This window comes from Chaetodon auriga, chromosome 10 (assembly GCF_051107435.1).
Source record: "Chaetodon auriga isolate fChaAug3 chromosome 10, fChaAug3.hap1, whole genome shotgun sequence".
Lineage (NCBI taxonomy): Eukaryota > Metazoa > Chordata > Actinopteri > Chaetodontiformes > Chaetodontidae > Chaetodon > Chaetodon auriga.
In genome coordinates, this window is record NC_135083.1 from 5,196,001 (window position 1) to 5,220,522 (window position 24,522).

Consider the following 24,522-nt stretch of genomic DNA (forward strand, 5'->3'; position numbering starts at 1 on the left):
ACAAATAGACAGAAACGAGTTTAAAAACGATAAATGTCCGTTAAAAAACATAATGTTATTAGTGCTAACAATCAAAGGATGGAAGATGTAAGAAATACAAAAGTAGGAACCAAGCAGAAGAAAAACGTTAAACTTCCGGTCGCTACTTTCAAAATAGATTTCGCATAAAGGAAGAAAATGTTTTTTTTTAGGAGTATGTAAGTGGAAAAATAACGACTTCAGGAGGCCTAGAGAGTACTATGTGAAGTTTAACTGACAGTTTCAGAGCCCAGCAGCCATTGCACTGAGGGAAACCCATTTAATTATTTTTTGATAGGTGTATTTGTGGAGAACGTTAAAGGTCTCTAGCATGTCTGAGAGGGTTCTTTAGATATTAAGGCACTGCAACACTACTCCTGTAATATATACGTTTGTGTGTGTGTGTGTGTGTGTGTGTGTGTGTGTGTGTGTGTGTGTGTGTAATTGTATTATCAGTTTATATATTATGTACTATTTTATATCAGTATTCAATCATCGCACCAAAACATAAAAACGTATGAATAATATTAACTAAATATTTTATTCATCACTATTCCATTTTGAGCGTCTGTATGACAAGTCGCACAGCCAGCTGCCCAACCTCCTGTCATGATTAATATCTGAGCCAATCAATAACCTAACACGATTGGAAATAGGCGAATGAGAGAGAGAGAGAGAGAGAGAGAGAGAGAGAGAGAGAGAGAGAGAGAGAGAGAGAGGGACCACCAGCAGCCCGGTGTGGACAAACTTGTGAGAAGCAGAGCATGCACTAAAAGCTCTGCAAGACAACAGTGCAGCTGCTCGGCGGGTTTTCAAGCTACGGAGGCAGCAGAGCTTGTTGGGGATTACAATGATTGCCACAACTCAACAAAACATGACCACGGAGCTGGTATGTGTGTATTTTTATTGCTTTATCTCTACTTAGTTTTCTCCAGGTTCAGGTGCGTGCATGTGCGTGCGTGTGAGTGCGGTGGGGAATTCCTCATGCATGACCACAATACGATGACTATCGATCAGTGTTTTGGCCATTTCGCCCATTCAGACTTTTCCGTCAATATTCATCTCCTGGAGAGGCTTGACTCTGTGCATTGCGGTGCAGGCTGATGTGGCAACACGACGTCCAGCGCCTCTCACTCTTTTATCTTTCTGTCCCATGCAGACTTTTATAGCATAATATCTGCAGTCTAATGGCAGATATGAGAATCTGTCCCAGCAGACTGTCCCCTCCAGCCTGGACCTGCAGAGTGATAAAGGGGCTTAGACCTACAGCCTGCACAGTAGGCTGTGATTGATTGTGCCCCTGTAGGTGTTTTGTCAATGAACAAAGACTATCAACCAGCATCCTCTGCTTTATCCTCACACTCTTGACACATGGCACATGGTGCATTTAGTGGAATATCCCTAATGCTCTGAAAGTCTGTTTATATGTCACAAGTAACTTATGAGCAAACAATCAATAATTCAAATAGATCACGCAGGGATTACATGTATTATACACAAGGTTGATTTTCTTCATGCATCTTAAAGTATATTGAATTCTGGTCCAGTTATCAGTGCTTTAATGTAATATAATGGGAATAAATGCTTGCATCAGATTAATGTTGGTTTATATTTTGATTTCAACAGGATGTACACGACTATCTGCGCATAACTAATTTGCACTGTTTCCTCCTTTGAATAAAACTTTCCCATGCTTCGTCAGTCTTCGGACATGAATTTCACTCTTCTGTTTGAATCTGTCTGATTCTGTTTCTCTACAGTACGGTGCCACAATTTAAACCCTCGCCAAGTCAAGTAATTAACAGGTCTCATCAAACTGTCACCCTTCTTGGAAAAGAGCTTCAATCATGAGATCATTAGTACACAGAGAGTGTTTGAGAAACAAGATGAGCAGCTAAATGATTAATTATCAAATTTGTGTGTAGAATGAACAAAGTGGCACACCAACCTTCAGTTCTTCTGATGTGATCGCGCCTGATAATGTGATCAAACCTGCCTGAAGCGTCTGTGTGATAATCCTGCAGCATTTTTGTCTCCTTGAGAGGGCCACGCAAAAGCTGCGGGGCTAAAAGACAATCCATTACCTGCAAATATCGCAATATTTCACGCCACGGTCTCCAATCAATGTGCTTCACGCGGTAAAGCAATTAATGAGGCAAACCAGGGTCAAAGATCGTCATGTTCGGCTCTGTTGGTGAGAAGATGCAGTGTTTTATGGGATAATGTGGGGTGCTGCTTGTGTCATCTGTTTGTGTGTCATGATATTGGACATACCAGGACACAGCAGCAGCAGCAAAAAGAAGTAAATGACTTGTGATGCTGCTCTTTGTTCTATTCAAATAAGAAAGCAATATCTCATGCAAGTTCATGCCAGAAAAGCATAATGCTTTGGTTGAGGTTCAGTTAATCCCTGGCATTGAGGAGGAAAATAGCAGTGATTTAATTAGTTTCTTCAGAGGCAGCATTGTTTAGCATTCATCCTCAACACTGATAATGTGACAGTATGACACAGTGGATTCTTATAGTGTATACCGCGAGCCTATTATATACAAATTATTGCTGATAGAGAATTTCTCTCTCAGCCTAGTGAGAAATAACATATTCTTTCTCATATTTTACCCTAACTATCCTACTATAATACCAGCTGCAGCTCTCCTGCATGTGTTCTACTCATGCTGCTTGTTTCCTAAGGCACGAACTCGGTCACTGTGAGTGGCTGGACATGCCGAGGAAAAGCTCCCTCATACAGGACCCTTTTGTACAGTCATTTCCTTATGCGTGATGGGGAGCATGAAAAGAATAAGACAGTAGGGCCGCCTTGCAGCAGTAGAGGCTAAAGCGGCGGGTCTTTCATTTCACAAAGGCTTGTGCTGCATTGTCTTGCAATAGCCTCGAGGGCAAGAAAACTGCCCAGTTAGTCCCATATGGTGTCTATACCACCTACTGCTTTTTTTCAAGATTAGACACACAAAGGGGGAAATGGTGGCGCAGTGAGTAGGAGCACAAAATTCCTCTGGATGTGATGAAAGCCTAGCCTAGATATGAATCAATATTGAGCTGTACTATCTCATTACTTCAGCAGATTGGTTACTATTTATTCCAGTCACACTGAAGTTAAAGCCTGCTCTAATGATGACCTTCGTTTTAAATGAGGCAGTGAGAGATATTGACAAGGTAATGCATACATGGGTTACTTGCTAATCTACAGCTTCCCCTTGTGAGCAATTACAGTGAATCATTAAAATCAGGCGCATATAGGATATATTGAATGCTGTATGCACCTGCCAATAGACCCCCCCACCCACCCAGGATTTTATGGTGGTGGTTATTTCGTTGATTCCTCTGCCAATGTCATGTGCATCATAAACATCATTGCCTGATGTTAAAGGGGGCTTTAGAGGTATGCAAATCCAGAAGCAGAGTCCCAAAAGACCCTACGTTGGTTCCCTCATTCCTCTGCATGTAATTTATTGTTGGATTCTCCATGCCTCAAAGAAACAGAACATGGAGTTAAGGAGGTCTCCTGAGCCTAATTTATGAATTCTTAGCAACGCCTGGATTCTGTGCAACCTAGTTGTGTTGCATGCTGTGCAGTGTGAGTAATTGTGTTTAGTGAGGCTTGCTTTTTTAGTGTACAAACTCAATCGATACGATTGGAATTGTTTGATTTTGTGTACAGTGCTCTGAGAAGAGAGAGCCAGTTAGCTGGAATCTCTTTGTCTGCAGTTTATTAAACAGTTCCAGTCCAGGAAGTATGATTTTTAAGTTGAAATGGTGGAAAGGTCGAAATAGGTCTTGTTTTTCCACATTGAGGTGTCATACTCTGTAAGAAACAGGGCTCAACAGAGGGCGTCTATCTAAAAGACTCCTTTATGGCTGTATTCCCACTATTAATTGTTTCCCTCTGGACCTTGTACAACTGTACACCTTATCGATTCTCTCATTTGGTTGAGTGAAAATCCCCAAGCTCTGCTGGCAAACATAAGAGCTCTCTCTTCCCTAATGCAGTTCTGCAGGGTTTGCCAAAAAAAACTCGAGAGGGTTTCTTCGGGAGCGCTATCCATAAACATTAAGACCTTTGATTTACATTATTGCACCCTTTGCTGTTTGACTGACACCTCATCTGGCTTCTCGTCCAACTCCTGTGGGATCACACGGCCTGAATGAAATAGATGGCCGGCTTAAGAAGGCGTATGTGTGGTTCATATTTTATCTGGCTCAGCAGGATGCCTGCTCTGAGATATGTTTGCTTGTCCATCAGGGTGCTGGCTGAAATAAGCCCTGTCCATCATACAGCACAGCACCTCATCGGTTCACCTGTGCCAGCAGCTTGTGCTGCATTAGATTCCCTCATGCATTGTGACCAGCAGCCAGTCGGCACCAGCAGCTTCGCCAGTGTTCACTCTGGGGATTATGCTCAGCGCATCTGTACCTCATTTACAAGTGTGACAAAACTCCTCATTCCCCAAATGTGGGGTTCTGCCGGTCTGTCTTAAGAATGATACGACCTTAATTGGAAGTACGGTCGTATGTCTGGGCTCAGGGGAATGATAGGAGCTGTGCATCCCATTAGGAGGATGTTTCAGCTCTCACGTTGCACACAGTAATTAGAGGAAGGACTTGGAAATGAAAACACTGTGATGGAATCAGTCAAGTGAAGGAATTGAATTTGAAATGTTCATTTCTGCTGTGGGATTTTATGATATATAACCTTGATACTTAACCACTGCTATTCATAGATGATATATATATATATATATATATATATATATATATATATATATATATATATATGCTCTACACGCAGATGCTCTGTTTGTTATGGAGATTCAGCTCTCAGTTGTTCAAATTTATAACAGTTCAGTCAAACAGAAAGTGCAGAAAGATGCAGTATTATTCAGTATTAACTGCATAGTCCCAAAGCCTTCATAGAGCTCTATAGGTCTCTTTATCTGATGGAAGGATAATGGTGGTTCACTGAGATATTGTGTGCCAAGAGGGCAGGAGAATGAGATAAAACAGAGAGTGAGAAAGGCCGGTAGATTCAGAGCCTTGGACATCAGTCACCCAGCTCTGGCCTGCACTGGGAGTTCAAACATCACTTAAAAGTTGTCTCTGCAGGTACGGCCGGTGCTGGTTTTAATCTGAACATGTTATGGTACTGCAGCCAAGGAGATCTATTAAAGATGAGACCTTGGCAGGAGTTCTGCTCTGGCATCCGCTCGAGATCGAGCAGACCAATGTCTTTCATTCATCTTGGGCATAAAGTAAACCTGATCGACAGTAAGAGGTGCAAACTTCTTACAAGATGTGTATTGACGATTTTTCTCTCAATGACAAACCCCACAGTTCTGGTTCAATTGCATTGGCCTTTAATCTTCAGTTCCTGCAGAATTCACCATGTTTCACTTCTCTGAAATGGGTTTTTAAGACATTTTGACTCCAGTTATGTAAGTACATTGTCAGTTTACAGCACTTCAATATACTACGTGCCAGGGGCTTAAAGTCAGTTGGTCAAGGGAGGTAAAGAAGTGTTTGTTTATGGAGAGGTGGTGCTGGGTGGGTGTATGCAGGCTTGTGTGGCTGATAGCACAGACTGAGGGCCAGCTGGTGTCTCCCAGGGAGCAGCAATCTGTTGACCAGTGAACCACGCAGATGCCCTCCTTCCGCTGCCCGCCCTCCTAAGGCCTGGAGGAAGGTGATCGGGACAGGCCAGGCTGTGAGGGTAAAGCCACAGGGGTGGCCGGCCATAATGAAGGCTGAATTTTATAGCCGTTCTGTGATTGAACTCTCACACTCCAGCAGCCATGTGGCTCCAGCAGTGCCAGCCACTCATTATGAGGGAGTGGAGCACAGCTTGGGCACGGCACGCAATTGTGTTTAATTGTGACTGATACTGATGCCGGCTCATTCCATCAGTTCCCCCTGATTGCATACACAGTGTATACAAGAACTTGAGCCTAAACCTGAAGTTTTGCTCTCTTGGTAACTGAAGTTTTGTCTGTGATTCATTGTATTGTCACACAGAGTCATCGACTCCTTATTTTTATTGCCTTGTTAACAAGCTGTTGAGTAAATCCGGATCCACCAAAGCAGACGAAGTTGGTAACATTGCTCTAAGAAAGCACACCGTAATTTCAGGCACCACACATATCACATTAACTTCGCCCATCCCCCTCTGGTTTAGCAAACCACATGGCCCATCATTCATGTAACAAGTGAAATGAGGCGATGGTAAAGAAAAACGATGGTGCGGCCAGAACTACTGCAGTTAAAGTCTCATCTCACATATGCAACAATTTTATTCAGCTCTCATATGGAAAATTAGTGTAATTCAGCAAAGTCTCTGTGATGCTGGAGACAGGTCTCAATTCCCCTGCGGCTCTCTGTGCTAATATGCCTGTCGGGGAGAAATTGCTGTGAGACTATGGAAATGAAGCAGCACTAATGTCCTCCTCCTCGCCTCCTTCAGCGCTGTGTTTGTGTATGTTTGTTCTTTTCACATCAGGACCTGGGGAGTTCAGATGGTCCCCCGCGGAACTGGAAGGGCATAGGCATTGCCATGGTGGTGATCCTGGCTGTTATGTCTCTGGTCATCCTTTCTGTCATCCTCCTCACGCCTGGTAAGAAGAGCTGTTTTGGAAGAGGGCTGTAAAAGCAGCAAAGTAAAGAGAGGCGTTGTAATGTGGGAAATTAAGTAAATTAAAAAAGTAATGCTTTCATATTTTGGGAAATGGGTGAGCTGAGAAGATCGATACCACGCTGAATTCTGTCGGGTACATCTGGAGCTCCAGCCAGCAGCTGGTTAGCTTAGCTTAGCACAAAGACTGGAAACAGGGAAGCAGTGAGACAAAGGTAACAAAATACTTCTGCCAGCACCCCAAAGCTCTGTAATTACTAATTTTCATCTTCAGTTTTACAATTTAAAAACGACAATTCACCATTTCGTGGAGGATTCGGATCTCTCATACTATTCTTGGCTCTGAGCAGTTTCCAGGCAACTACGAGAGAATCCAGGAAGTTGCTGCTCCCAGCCATCATTACGACCTCCTGTAAAACGGTCAATTGTTATTCTTGCAGTTTGGTGCAGATTAAACTGATGAGAGACTTCTAACAGCTTAATAGCTTTAGAGGTGCTTCAGCCACGCTAGCTCTTTCCCTCTGCTTCCAGGCTTTATGCTAAGCTAAGCTAACTGGCTGCTGGTTGTAGCATCAGATATACGCTATAGAATTTAGCAGAATTTGGTATTAGAGTGATGCTCAGCGGTATCATCTTCACCAGAAAAAGAATAAGCCTATTTTCCAAGAAGTCCAACGCTGGCTTTTAGGGGAGAATAATAATAAAGGCAAGTATTTTACAAATGTTCCAAATGTGTCAGACGTATTAACAATGACATTTAAAATGCAAATAATGAACCCGAGAGCAAAGCAGAAATATAGGCCAGGCTCAATTATGCCCAGACTTTGCTTTTCTGTAAACAGGACATAGATTTTGATGAACTAATTAACTCTGTCCCTCTGCCTCTGAAGACGAGTCTCACTTGTTACTCCGCTCCCATCTGACTATGGAGGATCTGGAGAGCGAAGAGTTCAAAGTTCACGACCCCTGCGTGGCATGGCTGAACGGTAAGGATCCCCGTTCTGACTCACAAATTACCCCCGACTGACAAAGTGCTCATGACAGATTAAAACCACTTTAATGATCCTACCACAAGCTGAGGTTTGCAGACCTCGTAAAGGTCTCTGCCTCTGGGGATTTAAGTCGTCAGTGCAATAACACGGTCCCTCTTCTCTGAACTGTGTTAACCTATCAGAAAACGAGGTGGCTCTCCGCACCAGGGAAGGACACGTCCTGTTGTTCAGCCTCAATAGCAACCTCACCACGACTCTCCTGGACAACAGCTCCCTGGTGAGTTCCAGCAACACAGCTTATGAGGACAGATGACAGATTTCAGTATTGATTGGCTCATAACTACAGACAGCTGGGCTACTTGACCAGCCAGCAGAGAGCGGATGCTTCCAGATTGAAAGGGAGAAGCGGTAGAGTCCCACTGTTCCACATCCCACAGCCGAGACAAAAAAAGATTTGGCGGAGTGACAGTATCAGCTCATTTCCCCCCAATCTGGCTGCTCTGTGAGCCCTCAACATGTGCCTTCAAAGAGAATTTTCCAAGCAAGGGTATCATTTTGAACACCGCCTCTGCGCGACACTGACAGACTTATATGGGTCATCACCGAGGAGCTTAGAGCAGGGTTGTGTTGTCAGGTTGAGATGAAGTCTTTCCTCGGTGTGATATGGTTTGTTATCTCCGCTCTTGTTGCTAATTCCAGAAAAAAAAAAAGTTTTCTTCTCTGAATATCAAGATGCACACGAGGTTTCCTTGAACGTATGAAATGCTGAGATGGTTTCAGCCTGATAAAATGTAAAACTTTGGGGCTGAAATTCACAGTTTGTAAATAAGATTTTTTTTTTTTTTGATAAAGCAGGGTTACCGAGTGCTTCCACTCTGTAGAAGTGTTTAAATGCAAACCAAGCAAAAAGCGTTAAAGAATAAGAATGCCTTGGAGAGTAAACAGTGTTTGAGATGAGATTTAAGTGTTTTAGCTCTTTTTCACCACAGGATTGTAACGTGGTGCTAATGTTGTGACATATATTGATCCGACACCCAGAGGGAGGCATCAAAAGCCACCAGTCTTGAACTTTGAGTGGAGAGCAACCCGGAGCTCTTCCTCCGATGACCTGGCAGTCCTAGTGGACCTAAATTGGATGACTTCTTGCTGATGGATGGTGGAGCCATTGTGTAACGCCTTATAAATAATTAGAATGATTCAATCCTGAATTCGAGACGACTCCAGTGTTGTGAAACCAGCATCGATGTGGTGATGCTGTGGATTTTACTTTAAAGATATGAAGCAGAATTTTGAAGTAACTGCAGTCATACTCGAGCTTCTCCACGCAAATCTAATACACATAACAGCGGTGGACTGGTGAAAGAAGGGACATAGTTTGTCTTTCAACTGACAATAACAGGACTGTAGAAGTGACCTGAGAGCTGTTTCCAGCAGCAGCAGGCTGCTGTTTTCTGCTGCAAAGCTCTAAAAACTGTACACTACCTGCTCAGCACCGAACAGCAGACAGACACAGCTGGTGAACGTAACAGAGTATTTATCAGCTAATGAGCCGTTTTTCCCTCAGGAGCTGGTAGAGACCAAAAACAGAGGTAAAAAAAAAAAAAAGTAAAAGAGAGCGAGTATTGGACTTACACTCATCAGGTGGCCGGAAACACGACTCAAAGTGACGCTGCCCTGCATCTGCTGGATGTGTAAACAAGCAACCGTTTGTGAATAAGTTCACCATGTAGGTGATTACACCTGCATATTGTGTTCACACCATGTTTCTGTTCTGTTTTTAATGCTAATGCTGTCACCAATGTTGGGTGTTTCATTATGCGAAGTGACTTACTCGCCTCAGTCGTGAAATGTTTTAATCATGTTTCAAGCATGTAAAGCACGGTGTAACTTTGCTTTGAAAAGTGCAGTATGAATAACATGTATTATTTATTATTGTTATTAATTATGTAGATAGATTAGATCTGAAAATTCCCCGTGGTTTCATTACATAAAGCTGAAGATGCAGTGATACGAGACACAGCCATCGGTAATGTGCCCTAAAGGGAGAGTGAGCCAGGTCCCCAGATTGGAGGAGGTCCACATGTCAGATCTCACAGTTTTTCAGCAATGGAGAATAAGTTCTGAAGAAAAACACTCAAGTTTTATACTCCGACCCACTTCATCAAATGGAAGCTGCTGATGATATGTTGTCTAATTGATCTTTTTCATCTCTACAGGATTTGACCACCACTAAATTCCAAGTGTCTGCAGACAAGAGGTTTGTCCTGCTGGCGTACAACATTCGACCGGTAAGTTCTCTGTGAATGCCAAGTTGACTTTGATTGATTTCAGAGAAAACCGTCAAGCTTTTTACCCCCAGAGAACATCCAGGGCCATAAATTATCCATGAATATCAAAGACAAGCTGTTGCTGTTCACACACCTCCACATGTCTGACAGGCCACTAGTGGCTGCGAAACAACGGTGACACGCATCCTAATCAGAGCCCCAAAGAAACAACGGAGAAGAGGTTGAGGAGAATGTGTGTGTGTGTGTGTGTGTGTGTTTGTGTGTGTGTGTGTGTGAGTGTGTGTGTGCTGATTCTGCTACTGCAGTAGTCTGTAGCTCTGTAACACCGCCCGCCAAATAACTGTGATAACATATGGGGAGTTGAATATTTAAAGTGGCTGATGGTGGAAGGTGCAGGGGGTTGAGGAAAGCTTAGAGTGAGTGATCAGTGGGAAGTGGATAGCGGGGGGAAGGGGACATCAAGGAGATGAAGAGGTAAAGTTGGAGCCGCGGTAATGAAATCGGCCTGCTAGTTCGGTGGGGAATTTTAATGAGAAGCTGACGAGAATCACAATCGCAGGTGGTTTCAGATAAGCGTCGGGGTAGACACGAAACACAGATCTTTTGCTCCCTGTACTTTAACGCCACATAGCTCGGTCCCCCACCCCCTCCAGCCGTCGCACTCTGTAAATACCCACACCATTAATAAATAGTTGAGTCGTTCCTCAAAGGGCAAGCAAGTTGTGTAATGTGCAAGTAATCGGCGAGGGAGGAAAACAGAATTAGGAGGAAATGAAAGCCCTCAGCACATTTTCGCCTCATTTTTATTAAAAATCTGAAGGCAGATTTTGCTGCTCCTTCACACTCTCAACTCCTCTATCTCTCTGGGTTTCCATCAGAGATCTGCCTTTGCTCTGATCACTGCGTATCGTATTTTTGTTGGGTGTTCGTGTGGCCGGGGGGGGTCGAATGAGCCTGTTGCTGTATTACAGCATTGGCCACAAACACAGTGCATCCATTGTAACTGAATTATTGAGTGGTTAACACACGTCCAATCAGTTCTCAGATAACTCCGTAGAGAAAGGGCTCAGATCTTTGCCCAGTGTGTGGGTTGCTTTGGTTGATTCATGCCATGTCATTAGCATACTTCCTTTGATGTCAGCAGGAATTGTCTACTCTCATCTGTATGCTCAGTGTGTGTTCACACTCGAAGAAATCAGAAACAGTGGGCACGCCACCTGGAATCATTCCTATATTTAGAAATGGATGTGTGTGTGAAGATTGTTGGCATTGCGTGTGCATGGATGGGGGCTATTCCTCCATTCTCTCCTCCTTCCTAGCTCCCTCCTTCTCTCTCCCGCTTCATCTTCCTCACTCTCACTCACTTTTTTCCGTCTATCTCTGGGGGGATTTGTGCTGACTGAAGCAGTTTGCGCCAGGCACAAGCTTTGCTGTTTGGAAGAGGAGCGGCACGCTGCTGAGAGCGGCAGGGAACGAGAGAGAAAAACAGAGAGAGCGTTGGGGAAAGCCACTTGCAATGGAGGGGTGGGGAAGAAAAATGTCTTATGCACCATTTGGCCTTAGTCACTGCCCAGTTGAAATCAATCAGAATGGTTATCAAAGAAGGACAAAAGAAGGCTAAAATGAGAAAGCTGCAGTAGAGAGAAATGGATGAACACGCTGTGGGTAAAGTTAAAAGGCTTCTTTGGCTTTTGTATTAGCTCTGGAGGCTTTAGGGAGGGTTTTGTGCCTGGTGGGTGAAAATAAATGGATTTTGATAAGAGGGTATACATAGAAGTGAGTTAGGGATTTGGCCACATAGGGACAAGAGAAAGCAGATTTCCTACAGGAAAACGTCTTTCCTCAAAGCCTGTTTGAATTAAACAGGTTTGTGTGCAAGAGGAGACCAACATATTTTCAAAAGAGTGACGGCAATGTAGTTTAGAGGAGATGGAGGTTTCTGGGATTGATGAGCAGAGGCGAGCCGACCGGCACCTGCCAAGGCAGAGCAGTTTAGGGACAAATAACATGCCAAGGGAGTCGTGTCTGCACTCTGCAGCAAACGCTGATGGGTGCCGGTATCAAAGGCAGCGCATTGTGGGGCTGCTGAGAAATGCTTGTGAGGCAGGAACAGTGTTGAGATGGAAGGATGCTCTTATCTGTGTGGTGTGAGTCTTGCAGGGTACAACAGGGGGCTGTTGTAAGTGGACTTTCAACATTTAAAGAGAGACTCTCAGCTCGTGAACCGTTTTAAAAGATAAGATTCGTGTTATTCTCTGTTTCATATTGTCACATTATCCCACGGCTTCTTCTGAGTGTTTAATCTGTGCATTGTGCCCCCACCCCCCGTTTTGGCGACATGGATTGGGGAGGGGGGCGGGCAGTAACAGGAGCGGAGTGATCTGGAGGATTTATGATATGTTACTGGCAGCCACATTAGAATTCACTCTGCCTCTCGAAGACAGATGCTCGTACTCTCTCTGTCTGTTTATCACACAGACACACAATAACGTACAGCCTCCGCCACCAGCTTCATAATGTTAAATCATGAGCAGCATCTCTTGGTTCCTTAACAAATCATAAACAGCTGATTGAACATGGTGCTCGTGGCAATGCTGCCCCCTTTGGTCTTGAAGTGTGATACTCCCTCTAACTCAAAATCGGTCCATGTTGTGAGCTGAGGACCTGTCAGCCGCTTCCTCCCCCCTCTCTGCATCCTTTCCTCCCTTCCTGCCTTTGTCTCTTTCTCTCTATCTCCCTCCCACACTTTTTCCTTCGGTGTTCGAACAATCCATTCCTTCCTCTTCCTGTTCTTGCAGCTATTTTCTGTTGTAACACACATCTTTTCCTGTACACCCTGTTGCCCCTCGTGCTCAGACTTTACACCGCAATCAGATTTCAATTTCATTTAGATAGACTTAGAATTTATTTCCCCTCCGTTATCCCTGCAGCTTTACTCCTGCCTCACTCCATCCATGAATTTTCGAACAACAGACGAACAACACTGAGGAGAAATCCAATTTCACTGCTAAGTGTTCTGTATAGAGGATGTGACATTTAATTTCTTTAGGGATTGTGTTTTTCCAGGAGACTCCAGCTTTCAGAGGCCAGAGGGCAAATAGCCCACTTCCAACCCTTTGCTTGAGAAAAGAAAAAAAAAAAAAAAGAATTGTACAAATCAATAAATTGCCTAGAATTCATCAGGTAATGCCGTGATCAGTTGTGGTCAACACACACACACACACATGCACACAGCCATTGATTCTGGTGTCTTAGTCTTCCTCAGCATGTTAATTTAATTAATCGGCGAGCTGCTGACGCTTGTGTCAGGGTTTGGAAAGGGTTGCCAGCCACAATAGAGCTCCGTGGGAAGGATATTAGCTGTAATGATGCTAGTTAATAAGAATGTCTGTCTCTGTTTCTGTACTTTCACATTCATGTCTTTCACATTGTCTCTTTTACTCAGTCTTAAAGGCCCCCATGGTTCAAATTCCTGTCATTCAGATATAATCACAGTAATGATGTAATATGGATGAAATGGCTGCAATTGGCTTAATGGCTTCAATAAATTACGTGTATACTAATACTAGCAGCAAAAGCAATATTAGAATCTATTGACCACATGTGAAAATGACCACACGCACAGATGCTTACAGTGTACATGAAATCGTAATAAACTGTTCAGGATTAAAAAATTCTTGGTTCGTTGAACATTTCTCTTTCTAATTTTATAGCATAACGGTGTGTTGCTGGCCTTTTATGTAAGCAATGAGCCACTTGATGCAGTGCTTTGCAGTGATTTCAGAAGAAATTAGAGAATGCAAACACAGCTTCCTGTTGCTTATTGCTTAATTGTAAGGTAGGCCTCAGCAGTGTCCTTCATAACCTTTGTTTCATTTGCATTGAACCTTCTTTATACACGTGTATGAGCATGTGTGAGCACTGAAATATGTGTGTCTTGTCATCTAAGTGCGGCACACCTGTGTGCATGATATCCTCTACCTCTTTCAGGTGTTCTCTCAGTCCTTCACAGCCTCCTATGCTATCTACAATGTGGCTAATGGGTAGGTGTAATCATGAATGCTAATGCATGGGCTGCACCGGGCATGAGCGTCACCAATGCAAGCAGACCTGCGGATTGATAGACTTCCCTCAGAGTGTGTCTCATCGAATCAGAACCTCATGTTTCTGTCAGACATGCATTCATTCATCGGTGTTCTCTCCAGGTTCCATATCCCAATTCCCAATATCTCATATCTCGTAAGGTTTGTACTGTACTTCAGATTTCACTGCCTGAGATTCATATTCAGCATTGTATCAGTCGAAAAAACTCCCTGGAACTTCTGAGGAATTGTTCTGCAAAGGATTTCGGGAGGACCTGCGGTATTGATCATTGCCTGAGTATGCCTTGGAAGGAAAAAATTTGCCTGTCCTGGGGAAGAAAATAAGTGCAGCTAGAAATACGGAAAAAGAAATGTTGCACTCTTGCATGAACCAACCCGTTCTCTGTTTTTCTGTTTTCCTTCTCTGCATCTTGCTCTTTTGTCTTTACAGTACAGTATCAAGCAAAGCTCAAGGCCAGGGCATGGATGGACCTCAGAGGGCTTTAAGCAGGACACTCATCCCTAATGGGGGGCTTATGTCTGAGTTTTTGTGTGTGTTCCAGGGACCTGCTGGAGCTAAACCCTCCAGAGAGGGAGAAGGCAGTGCTGCAATATGCTTGCTGGGGACCTCAGGGGAACCAGCTGGTAAGGCGGGCACTTACTCATTTACTTGATCGATGTGTTGTCTTTGTCATCTGCATCAACTATACCTGTCAGTAAGACAGGAAGGTATAATAATACAGCCAGTGTATGAATGGAGCCTCCATTTGACATTATTTTCATAATGATAACATCAGTGGGATCGCGTCTTTGTCATTATGAGATGAACACCAGCGTAGAGGTTATTGCAGTGACTATGTTGCTATAATGGGGTTGTTTTACACTCATAATTCATCTGCCTGCCCTGTAATGTAATTGGCTTTTTGCTGCTGTGTCGGTGCTCATCTGCAGCATATTAACAGGCGAGTAAAGATGTATTGGCTCTCACTTGTGTGTGCGTGCTGTCCAGTGATTCATTCACTCTTGGATGGCGTCCGACACTCGATTCAGGCAGCCAGAGATGAAGCCTGCAACCATACTGTCTCTGATAATGGATTGGCACTGTCTGTCTCCGCTGCTCATGCCAGGCCTACATGTTTGATGGAGATATCTACTACAAGCCGAGTGTGACCAGCAAACCCTTGCGTCTCACAGCCACTGATCAGGAGCAGAATGTGGTGAACGGGCTCTCTGACTGGACTTACGAAGGTAGGACGTATTCCAGCCTCATCAGGGATGGTTCACACTTCAAGTATAGAGTGAAAAGTCTGCAAACCCAGTAATTATGACTAACAGGTGTATGCTTTGAGTTTGACAGTAACAACTTACCTGACCTTTTTAAAAACAGAGGAAGTGCTCTTGACATACGTTGCCCACTGGTGGTCTATGGACGGGGCCCGGCTGGCGTACCTCACCATCAACAACTCTGCCACACCTGTGATGGAAATACCTCACTTCTTAGGTGGTCTCTACCCATCCAATTTTTTCTTCCCCTACCCCAAGGTAAAAATGGATTCACACAGGAGTGAAGTCGACAGCCGCACTCACTTGGTGCTTTGAGCTGAATACTAACGTCAGCAAGCTAGCATGTTAGCATGTTAACATGTACTTAGTAAGAAACTAAACATAAAGTGCAGCTGAGGCTGATGGAGTTTTGGTATTTGGTCTTAAAGTATTGAACATTAAATTAAAATTAAAACGATAGAACAAGATGAAAAGTTACAGCAAATGACCAAAATTATTATAATTCAACCCAGAGGAACATGAATGTACTTAAATGTAATGACTGTGCAGCCAATTCTTGAGAGATTTAAGTTAAACCAACAAGTGAGCCACACGGTGCTGCTAGAGGAGGTTCACCATGAACATCGGTACAAAATCTTGTGCCATTACATCCAGTAAATATTGAGTTTTTTTCAGCTTATATGTAAAAACTTTGACTTGCTAGTGGAGCTAACGGTAAAACACCAAAGTCATTCAGATTCATTCTCTGGGTACCATGAATATGTGCACCAAATGTCATGTTAATCTATTGTTGGTGAGATGTTAGAGTCTGGACCAAAGTGGCAGACCGGCTGACCGCCATTGCTGCTAGCATGGCGAAAAAGATTGGCCAAAATTTGGACTTATTTGAGTTTATGTGGTATTTTTTCATTTTTTGTGCTTGCAGGCTGGCTCAAGTATCCCCTCAGTCAGCCTGTTTGTGGTGAATCTGTATGGTCCAGCTCACACTCTGGAGATGATGCCTCCTGACTCCCTCAGGGCCAGGTAGTACATCTTTATGAATGTAAAAACAGAAAAACCCCAAAGACTTTAGACACCACCTGTCAGAAATGATAACGTGTCCAAGTCCCTCTCTCCTTCACTGCTTCTTTATTTCTCCATCCCTTTGCACCATTTTCCAATCTTTTCCCCGTGTATCATTTTCTGCATCACCTCTTTAGAGACAGCTACATCTCCATGGTGACTTGGATCAGCAGCACCCGCCTCGCGGTTCGCTGGCTGAATCGTGCCCAGAACCAATCAGTGCTCTGCGTGTGCGAGGCCACCACAGGGGCATGCTCAGAGGTGAGTGGCCATCAGTCGTTCTGCATTCGTAATCCAAATGGTCTCCGCCGCAATATACAGCTTTAATAGAATTTTTGCTTCTTTCGCTCTGTGTTGGGAGTCAGGATTGATTTCCTTAAGCTCTCAAATGTCGACTGGCTGGATTAATATTTAAGGTCATTTGCTGCATGAGAAGAATTTTCAGTGATGTACTGCGGTACTTTATTGCTTGTTTCCTTTCTGTAAATCCTCCCAGATTCTAGTTACCCATTGCCAATATTTTATTATTGATATATTTAATTATTAAACACATAATAAGCTTATTTTACACAAAGCTACTTCAGTCAGATTTTGGATGCTGATTTAAGCACACTGTAATGGCGTAATAAACTAATAGGCTTTTCTATATTATGTGATTTTAAATCAATAGAAACACAAAATGGCCATGGACATAATGCAAAATCAGCGGCAGGTATGTGTTTCTCATGTTTCATAAAGCCAGTTTATACCTGCTCGTCGCCAGCGTCCCTCCTTTGACTCGATGCTTCTCTTCAACAGGACGTGCCGTTGTTTTCAGCAGACGGCTCTGTGTTTTATACGATCCTGCCAGCGAAACAGGGCGCTCGTGGAGAATTTCACCACATCGCCGGTCTTTCAGCCCAGGTGTGGTCACTTTCACTCCCTCGTGTTAAAGACCACAAAACTGGTCATTAACACTTCAACAGTGTGATTACACAGCACAGGCCTTAAAGTCTTGTTTGCTTATGATGACCTCGTCCTCTCTTATTATCGAAGCACTTAGTTTGCATTTGTTTTCTCCCTAATTGATGAAACGCCGCTTTTATCTCAGGAGTCATTTCACTCATTAATGCTTTAATGGTGGTTTGCCCTTTACATTATTGAAGGAATTCATTTCGCTTCATTTCAATCTAACGAGTTATTCATCTTCAGCGAGGCAATTAAGAAATGTTTAATGAGGCTTTTTTTTAGAAACATATTCTACACAGAGGAGAGAGATGCTGTGTTTCTTTTTTTTCTTAATTCTTGTTGAAGAATTAATTGAATTTGACATTTAAAAGGCCATGTGTTTTATCATTTTTGGGCTCATGCAGAGTATCAGTGGCTGGAGTATTTTCTCCCAAGTCTTCAGTCAACATGTCAAAATGAAACCAGAATTAAAACGTACTCTTTCTGAACTCCCTCTGTAGCCACCAGCACCTTCATTTGGTTTAACTTTATGAACCTATCCTGGTTTTTTTCCCATCCCTCTGACGCACACTTGCTGTATCGCTGCACCTATTTTTATTCTGTATATCTGCCTGCTTCTGCATTCCTCTTCATCTCTGTTTCTCTGTGTAACGCAGCCTGCCATCCCCTCTGTCCCTCCTCGCTTCTTGACATCAGGGAGCTGGGATGTCACCCTGCTCTGCGCCCTCGATGAGAAGGCTGGAAAAATGTATGTGAGAGCCACATTGTGTGGGGCCCGGTTGAATCACCCTTCAGTGCCTTTAACAGCTCATGGCTCCTTACTATTAATGTACAAGTGACACTGGGGTAGAGTAGAATAGTGGCCATCGTTAAAATCATCATTTCTTGCTGTAAGCTGTGAGCAAATTCTAGATGTGTCAGCTGCTGGGGAAGAAATTAATTTGCGAGGTCAGACTCTGGGCGAATGGCACACATAAGACTGTCTATTCAGGAATAACCAAAAGGGCCATTTTAACATGTAGCATTGATCTCGTTTAAAAGGCCAAAGGAAAAGGCTTTGACCCTGAAAATGTCTGTGGCAATGCTTTGTCTGTGAAGACGAGAAGGATTACTTAAGAGTTAACCAGAGCAGATCATTGCTTAAATGTGTCTTTATCCTGCTGGGGGCAGACACCCCTCATGAACCGACTGACTGAGGTGTGAGCATCACAGAGAATGAAGGGAAAATCAATTGTAGATCTACTCACCTGTGCGTTGTCCCAAAGCCCACGGGCTGCTGCTGCTCTTTGTCTCCAAACAAGTCTTACTGTCTCACATTAATCCTCCATCCAAAGAGAAGTGGGCAACGTACTTTGACACCCACGGTGCAAATGTGTCAAATATGCATCATTAATGGTGCATTATGAATGTGTGAAAAGTGATGCTGATGCTATTTATGTGGGAGCATGTTAATAAATGTAGACTGATTCTTGTCATGAATAATTTACATGCTGAGTAATAACGATCAAGTGAAGATGCCTAAAGGTGATCTGCAGGTCTGAGGCAGTATTGACTAACCTGCTCTGTCTTTGGTTAATTTGTCTCCTCATTAGCTATTTCTTGAGCACAGAAGAATCCAGACAGAGCAGACACCTTTACAGGTAAGCAGTGAAATATGGCCTAACCTTGACCAAATACTATATACTGTATAATACTCTATAATGTGCTGCCAACAGATACAATTTTGAGATTATCACCAACAGACAATGCTCTGTGGACTGGTCACTTGTGGAGTTTTTGGGTTTCTTATTTGCTGCTTTTTCATTAACTATGAATTTAATGCAAAGATTTACAGTGTCAGTATAATTGCTAGCACGCAGCTATGCTAGCATGTCATTATTATGTTGTTATTGAAACATCCAAGTAACAAGTAAAAGGCAATTTGCAACCAGAAATGCAGCAGTTCAATGCATGTGTGACTTGAACAGCTTTCGGGAAGTGTAACAATGTGCAGAACTACACTTTATGGAAAGTAGGTGACTTTGGAGCCGTTAGTGGACGGGATAATGTGTTGATATAAATCTATGGCGGCGGACCAGACAACTGTCGAATCATGGCCACAGAGAAACTAGATGAGCACACCAGGGGTCTATGTTGAGAGTCCGACCATCAACCACATTGTGACAAACAAATTAAAATTTGGTGCCAGACAAAACATCAGAGGATAACAAAATTACTTCAGTTCATCCTGAGGGGAACATGAGAGCTTGTACCAAATTTCATGGCAATCCGTTCAGTAGCTTTACTCCAAAACACAAATGTGAACCTCAAGGTGGTGCGACCAAAGTCATGAATTCACTGCAGTCCGTTTGAAGTGGTGCACCAGCCAACACGGCCATCCTCAGAACAAAAGCATTCAGAGAAGTAACTGCACACTAATGTGTTTATATGAATCTTTATTGTTCTGTGCTAGATGCTCGAGGCCATGAGCTGAAGTGACACATTAATAGCAGAAAAAAACCCACTCAATGGCCGAGGAGCCTCTGTTATGCTGGCCCCTGTGATAAACACACACGTCTGTCCCCTCATCAACCTCTGAGGTTTCATATCTTTTTATTAGCTTACATAGCTTAGGGCTTAAGGAGATAGCACAATATTGGATGATGGCTTGTTTAAACGTGGTCTGTGATTAATCCTGTATGAAATTTGTAAGCAGTGGAGTGCAGAGAGACATTCAGAGACTCGCCACCGCCTAACAGAGCAATCTGTATAATGGCTTTTATGTCAAGCCTTATTGAACCCCGTATGTTTCAGAAAAGTCAACCGCCTGAATAGTATTCGTCTCAAGACACTGACACTTTTCCTTAATATCTTATAACCCAATCGCTCCTCTCCTGGAAATCAAACCGCTCTAGACCGTCCTGTTGTTCTTCAGCGTGGACAATCACCCCTCTCTCTTATTTCCAAGTGTGGACCTGGATGGAGTGTTTCAGCGTCAGTGCATCTCCTGTAACCTCATTGACGGATGTCGCTTCTTTAAAGCTGAAATCAGCCCCAATCAAACCCATTTCACCCTCTACTGCTTGGGTAAGACACACTCAAAAAGTAAATCAGAAAGCTTCACAGTGCTCAGACAGGTGGTTTTATAATGTTGTCTTTTGAAAAATTCCTGCAGGCCCAGGAATCCCTAAAGTGACGGTTCACAGTACAAAGGACCCCTCCAGTGAGTGTTACATCTGCTTGCCTGACTAATAGTATAATCACACACACACACACTCAGCCTGCAGAGGGCGGTGCATTCAAGCGCACCAGGATGTAGGTTCATTCATTTCGTGCTTGTGAACGCTGCCCTCTGTCTGTGGCTCTCCGTTACAGCTGATGATCAGGATTTGGCCTGAAACCTGATGGGTTACTGTGTCCGTCCTGATGTTCAGGATTAAAAATCTGTCACGCTGGTGTTTTATCTCCCGCAGGATATGTGGTCTTGGAGGATAACAGCCCTCTGTCTAAAGCTCTGGAAGACAAGAGGCTCCCTGAGACCCTGTTCAGGACACTCCCAGCAGACAACTATGGTACAACAAAGAAACCATTGGCTACATTTTCTAGTTTGACCTTAAGGATGTTTGCCACACAAATACAGTCACAAGGCACTCACCTTCAGCGCTTTTCTCAAGCAGTCAGACTATATTTAGCAGTCAGCATAGAGCACTGCCTGCAAGTACCTTAGCCTGGAAGGGACAAATATAGTTAGGTACCAGCCAAAACAGTAATTTCTTCTATTTGGTGATTAGATGTGAGCCATGCATGCCTTCGAGAACCAGCATGAAGTAGTCTTTGAGTGTGTGGTTGTGCCTGTTTGTTCAGTTTTTGTTCCAGTTAAGGATTCACTCTTTTTTTTAGATTCGGCTTCAGACGCAGAGGCTCTAAATGTAGTCCTTGCATGTTTGTGGACAGTTGACCTTGTTCAACCCCCGTTTGCTTTTTTTTTTAGATCTACACCTGAAACTATCTCTGCCTCAGGGTTACGAGGCCAACCTGCTCCCTCTCCTCATCATTGTGTAAGCGCAACCGAACGAGCATGCTAAATGACAGCTAAGTGCTATTTAATGCCGTCTGTTTTGCAACCCACCATCCTGAAGCTTTTTCTTCACTCGTCCACACCTGACAGCTGCCACGGTTCTAGCTGATCCTGTTTGTCTTGTTGCTCAGGGATGGCGTTCCCGGCAGTCAGTCTGTTACAGAGGAATTTGCCCTCGACTGGCCTCAGGTCCTCTCCGGCACACACAATGTGGCCTTGGCCTGGGTGGACGGCAGGAGTGGGGTTGGCCGTGGACAGAAGACCACCGCTGTGGATCCACGCAGGCTTGGCTCACTTAGAGTCAAAGATTATCTGGGAGTTGTCGAGTCAGTACAGTTATGCAACAACATAAGGCTATGTAATGATCGCATGAGAATAATGCCTGTGAATTGGTAAAATAACATTGTTTTATGGTCTTTCACAGGTTGTTGATGCAACTGCCTTACATTGATGATCGCCGCATGGTCCTCTATGGCAAGGTTACAGCATTGTTTGAATTTAAATCTCCTGTTGAAGCCATCAAAGCTATCACACGCTTTGTTTTAGCACTGCTCTGTTTCTCCCAACAGGCATTTGGTGGTTATTTAACTCTCAAGATGTTGGCTACAACAGACAAGCTCTTTCAATGCACGGCAGCTGTGGCGCCCATAACTGACTTCAGGCTTTATAGTGAGTTGAGATCACATCATTAATTATTCAAGCACTGAGGCCCTGGAAATGGTGATGAAACAGAGACACAGTTCATGTATTAGAGTAACAGTCATTCCACTTTTTTCAGGTGCTGCATTCTCGGAGAGGTATCTTGGCCTTCCAGCAAAGGAGGAGCACGCTTACTCGGTGAGGCTCTAAAGCTCTGAACTCAACTATTCGGGTGTTGATGGTTTTTCAACTTAACAGCTCTAATGTTTTTGCAGTCCACTGAGGTACAAGTTTACTAACCCCACACTAATGAAGTCCTATAAAAGGTTTATGATGGTCATTTCGTGTTGAAACTGTTTTAGAGACATGCGACTTTATGGTCAATTTGGTGGTTTTAGTTTGTGTTGTGTTGATTTGTTTTGTGTTATACATAGAGGTGTTTCTAATATTTTGTCCACCCCAATTATATGAGGGTAGACAGAATAATAGAAACATCTCCCTGTATAATGCAATGGAACTCAGCTGCACCACAATCTACGGCCTCCATAGACGACCATAAAGTTTAATCAACATCTCTCTGAAACAGTTTCAGCGGAAACTTGAGCAATTAAACTTTTATGATGGTGGAATTTATTGCAGGGCTGTTGTCTTAGACTGCTTTATTTTCAGCTTGGTAAGTATACCTAATAAAGCACTCATATTGTGATGGCATATCTTTTCAGACTGCCTCTTTGCTGGAGGAGGTTAACAAGCTGAAAGATGAAAACTTCCTTATTCTACATGGAACTGCAGACGGTGAGGTTTTGCTCAGTTTTGAATTTGAGAGTTCAATCTTGTGTTAATTTTTTTCAAAGTTAATTTCCCTGTTTGTGTGTGTTTTGCCGAAGCGACGGTACACTTCCAGCACAGCGCTGAGCTCCTGAGCCGACTGGTGAAGGTGGAAGCCAACTACTCGCTGCAGCTGTACCCAGACGAGGGCCACATCCTGAGAGAGCCGCGCAGCATCCAGCACTTCCAGCGGACAGTGGTGAACTACCTCCAAACCTGCTTGAAGCACAGCGTCTTCCTAGATCCCATAGAGGATGAAGAGGAGGAAGATGACTGAGCCCAGAGCCCCTTTCCCTTCTTCTGGAAGGACTCTCTTAGACCTGTATGCCATCTTATGCATTACCTTGGGTCGGATTACCAGGCACAAGAGCACAGGAGTGGGGACCAAGCACATCAGATCACCTCTTTCGACTTCTGGAAAAATTGATGTACTGTATACCTTGTTGCACACAATTATTTCTGCTGTTATACTGTATGTTTGAGGCCCTATTTGTTTACAAAATTCACTTGAGATGATGTGTACTACAAGGCTACTGATTCTGCCAGTTTACAAAGATTTTAAAACATGCATGTCGTAACGGCTGCGTGATGTGGATTAGTTTACATTGCCTCATCTGTGTTTTGCAGGTCTAAATTTCACCCATCAGGGTTAAAAGTGCAAAATCTGCCAAAAGCCGGGAACACGCTAGAAGACTTAAAAAATCTTTATTGATGCTTCGAGAAAATTTATACACTTACTTACTGCTTAACATACCTGAGGTTTTCCATACAGAGTTCTGAATGTACCTACTCAGACAAGGGCATGACCTTCAGATGAATGCAAATTCCAGTCATGCAGATTGAATTGAGACAGCTTTGAAACTAGAGGTTTGAATCCTACACTGTAAGATAAGATAACATGCAAACTACTACTGGCCTGGGCAGACTCTCTATGATCTTTAAGATGTCATTGTAAAATCAAGGTCACTTTAGGTCTTTTGTACAGTGTGTTCCCAGCTTACGTAAAGTTAAATGAAGCATATGGACCATTCTAAATGTGCCAAATACATTTTGTGGACTTTATCCACCGGTTTTATTAGCATTACTTGCATTATGTGATTAAGAATGAGTATGCAACTATTTACACCACACGCTCTGATTCAAGAATGATTGCAAGAACGTATAAGTAGGTCCGTCTATGTACTGTATTTGGAAGTACAGTATGTTTCTGTTTTGATACATCTTGGCATTTTAATCATTTCTTGTGTATTGCAGAATTAAATGATTTCTTTGGACAAACTGTTCAGCCATTATATTGCAGTGCACAAAGGCAGTGGACATCAAACTTTCAACCAAACCATACTGGTAAACTGCATGCAGTTCCTTTGAAAATGAATGCCCTTCACTCTCAACAACCAGACACTCTTTTTTCCAACGATCCTTGACAATAAAGTCTGAACTTCTTATTTTACAGCAAACTTTGGTTCCTTCACTGCTCACCTGTAGTCTAACAGAGCCATTTGGAGGAATAATTATAATTATGAAAGAAAGATTAGCTAACTCTTGGTAAACACTGACTTTGATTTCTCACAGCCATTATTATCTGCTTTTATGGTTACAAACACAACGGCCATTGATAGTATCTGCCAACCCTGATTGATTGTGAGTAACATGCTGGTACTGATACCATATTTTGATATCGTGG

General features: G+C 43.3%; 1 protein-coding gene across 1 annotated transcript; it reads left to right on the forward strand.

Moving 5' to 3' along the window:
- Positions 1-680: 680 nt before the first annotated feature.
- Positions 681-24,283, forward strand: LOC143326697 (inactive dipeptidyl peptidase 10). The gene is made up of 25 exons (XM_076740504.1): positions 681-907; positions 6,527-6,641; positions 7,549-7,644; positions 7,833-7,927; positions 9,867-9,938; positions 13,929-13,981; positions 14,584-14,665; positions 15,148-15,268; positions 15,408-15,562; positions 16,230-16,327; positions 16,504-16,627; positions 17,037-17,078; positions 17,165-17,269; positions 17,971-18,062; positions 18,907-18,954; positions 20,262-20,380; positions 20,469-20,516; positions 20,767-20,865; positions 21,285-21,351; positions 21,503-21,697; positions 21,796-21,850; positions 21,941-22,040; positions 22,150-22,208; positions 22,733-22,805; positions 22,898-24,283. The coding sequence occupies exons 1-25, from the start codon at positions 869-871 to the stop codon at positions 23,113-23,115; spliced, it is 2,370 nt and encodes a 789-aa protein (XP_076596619.1). The 5' UTR covers positions 681-868; the 3' UTR covers positions 23,116-24,283.
- Positions 24,284-24,522: the final 239 nt, after the last annotated feature.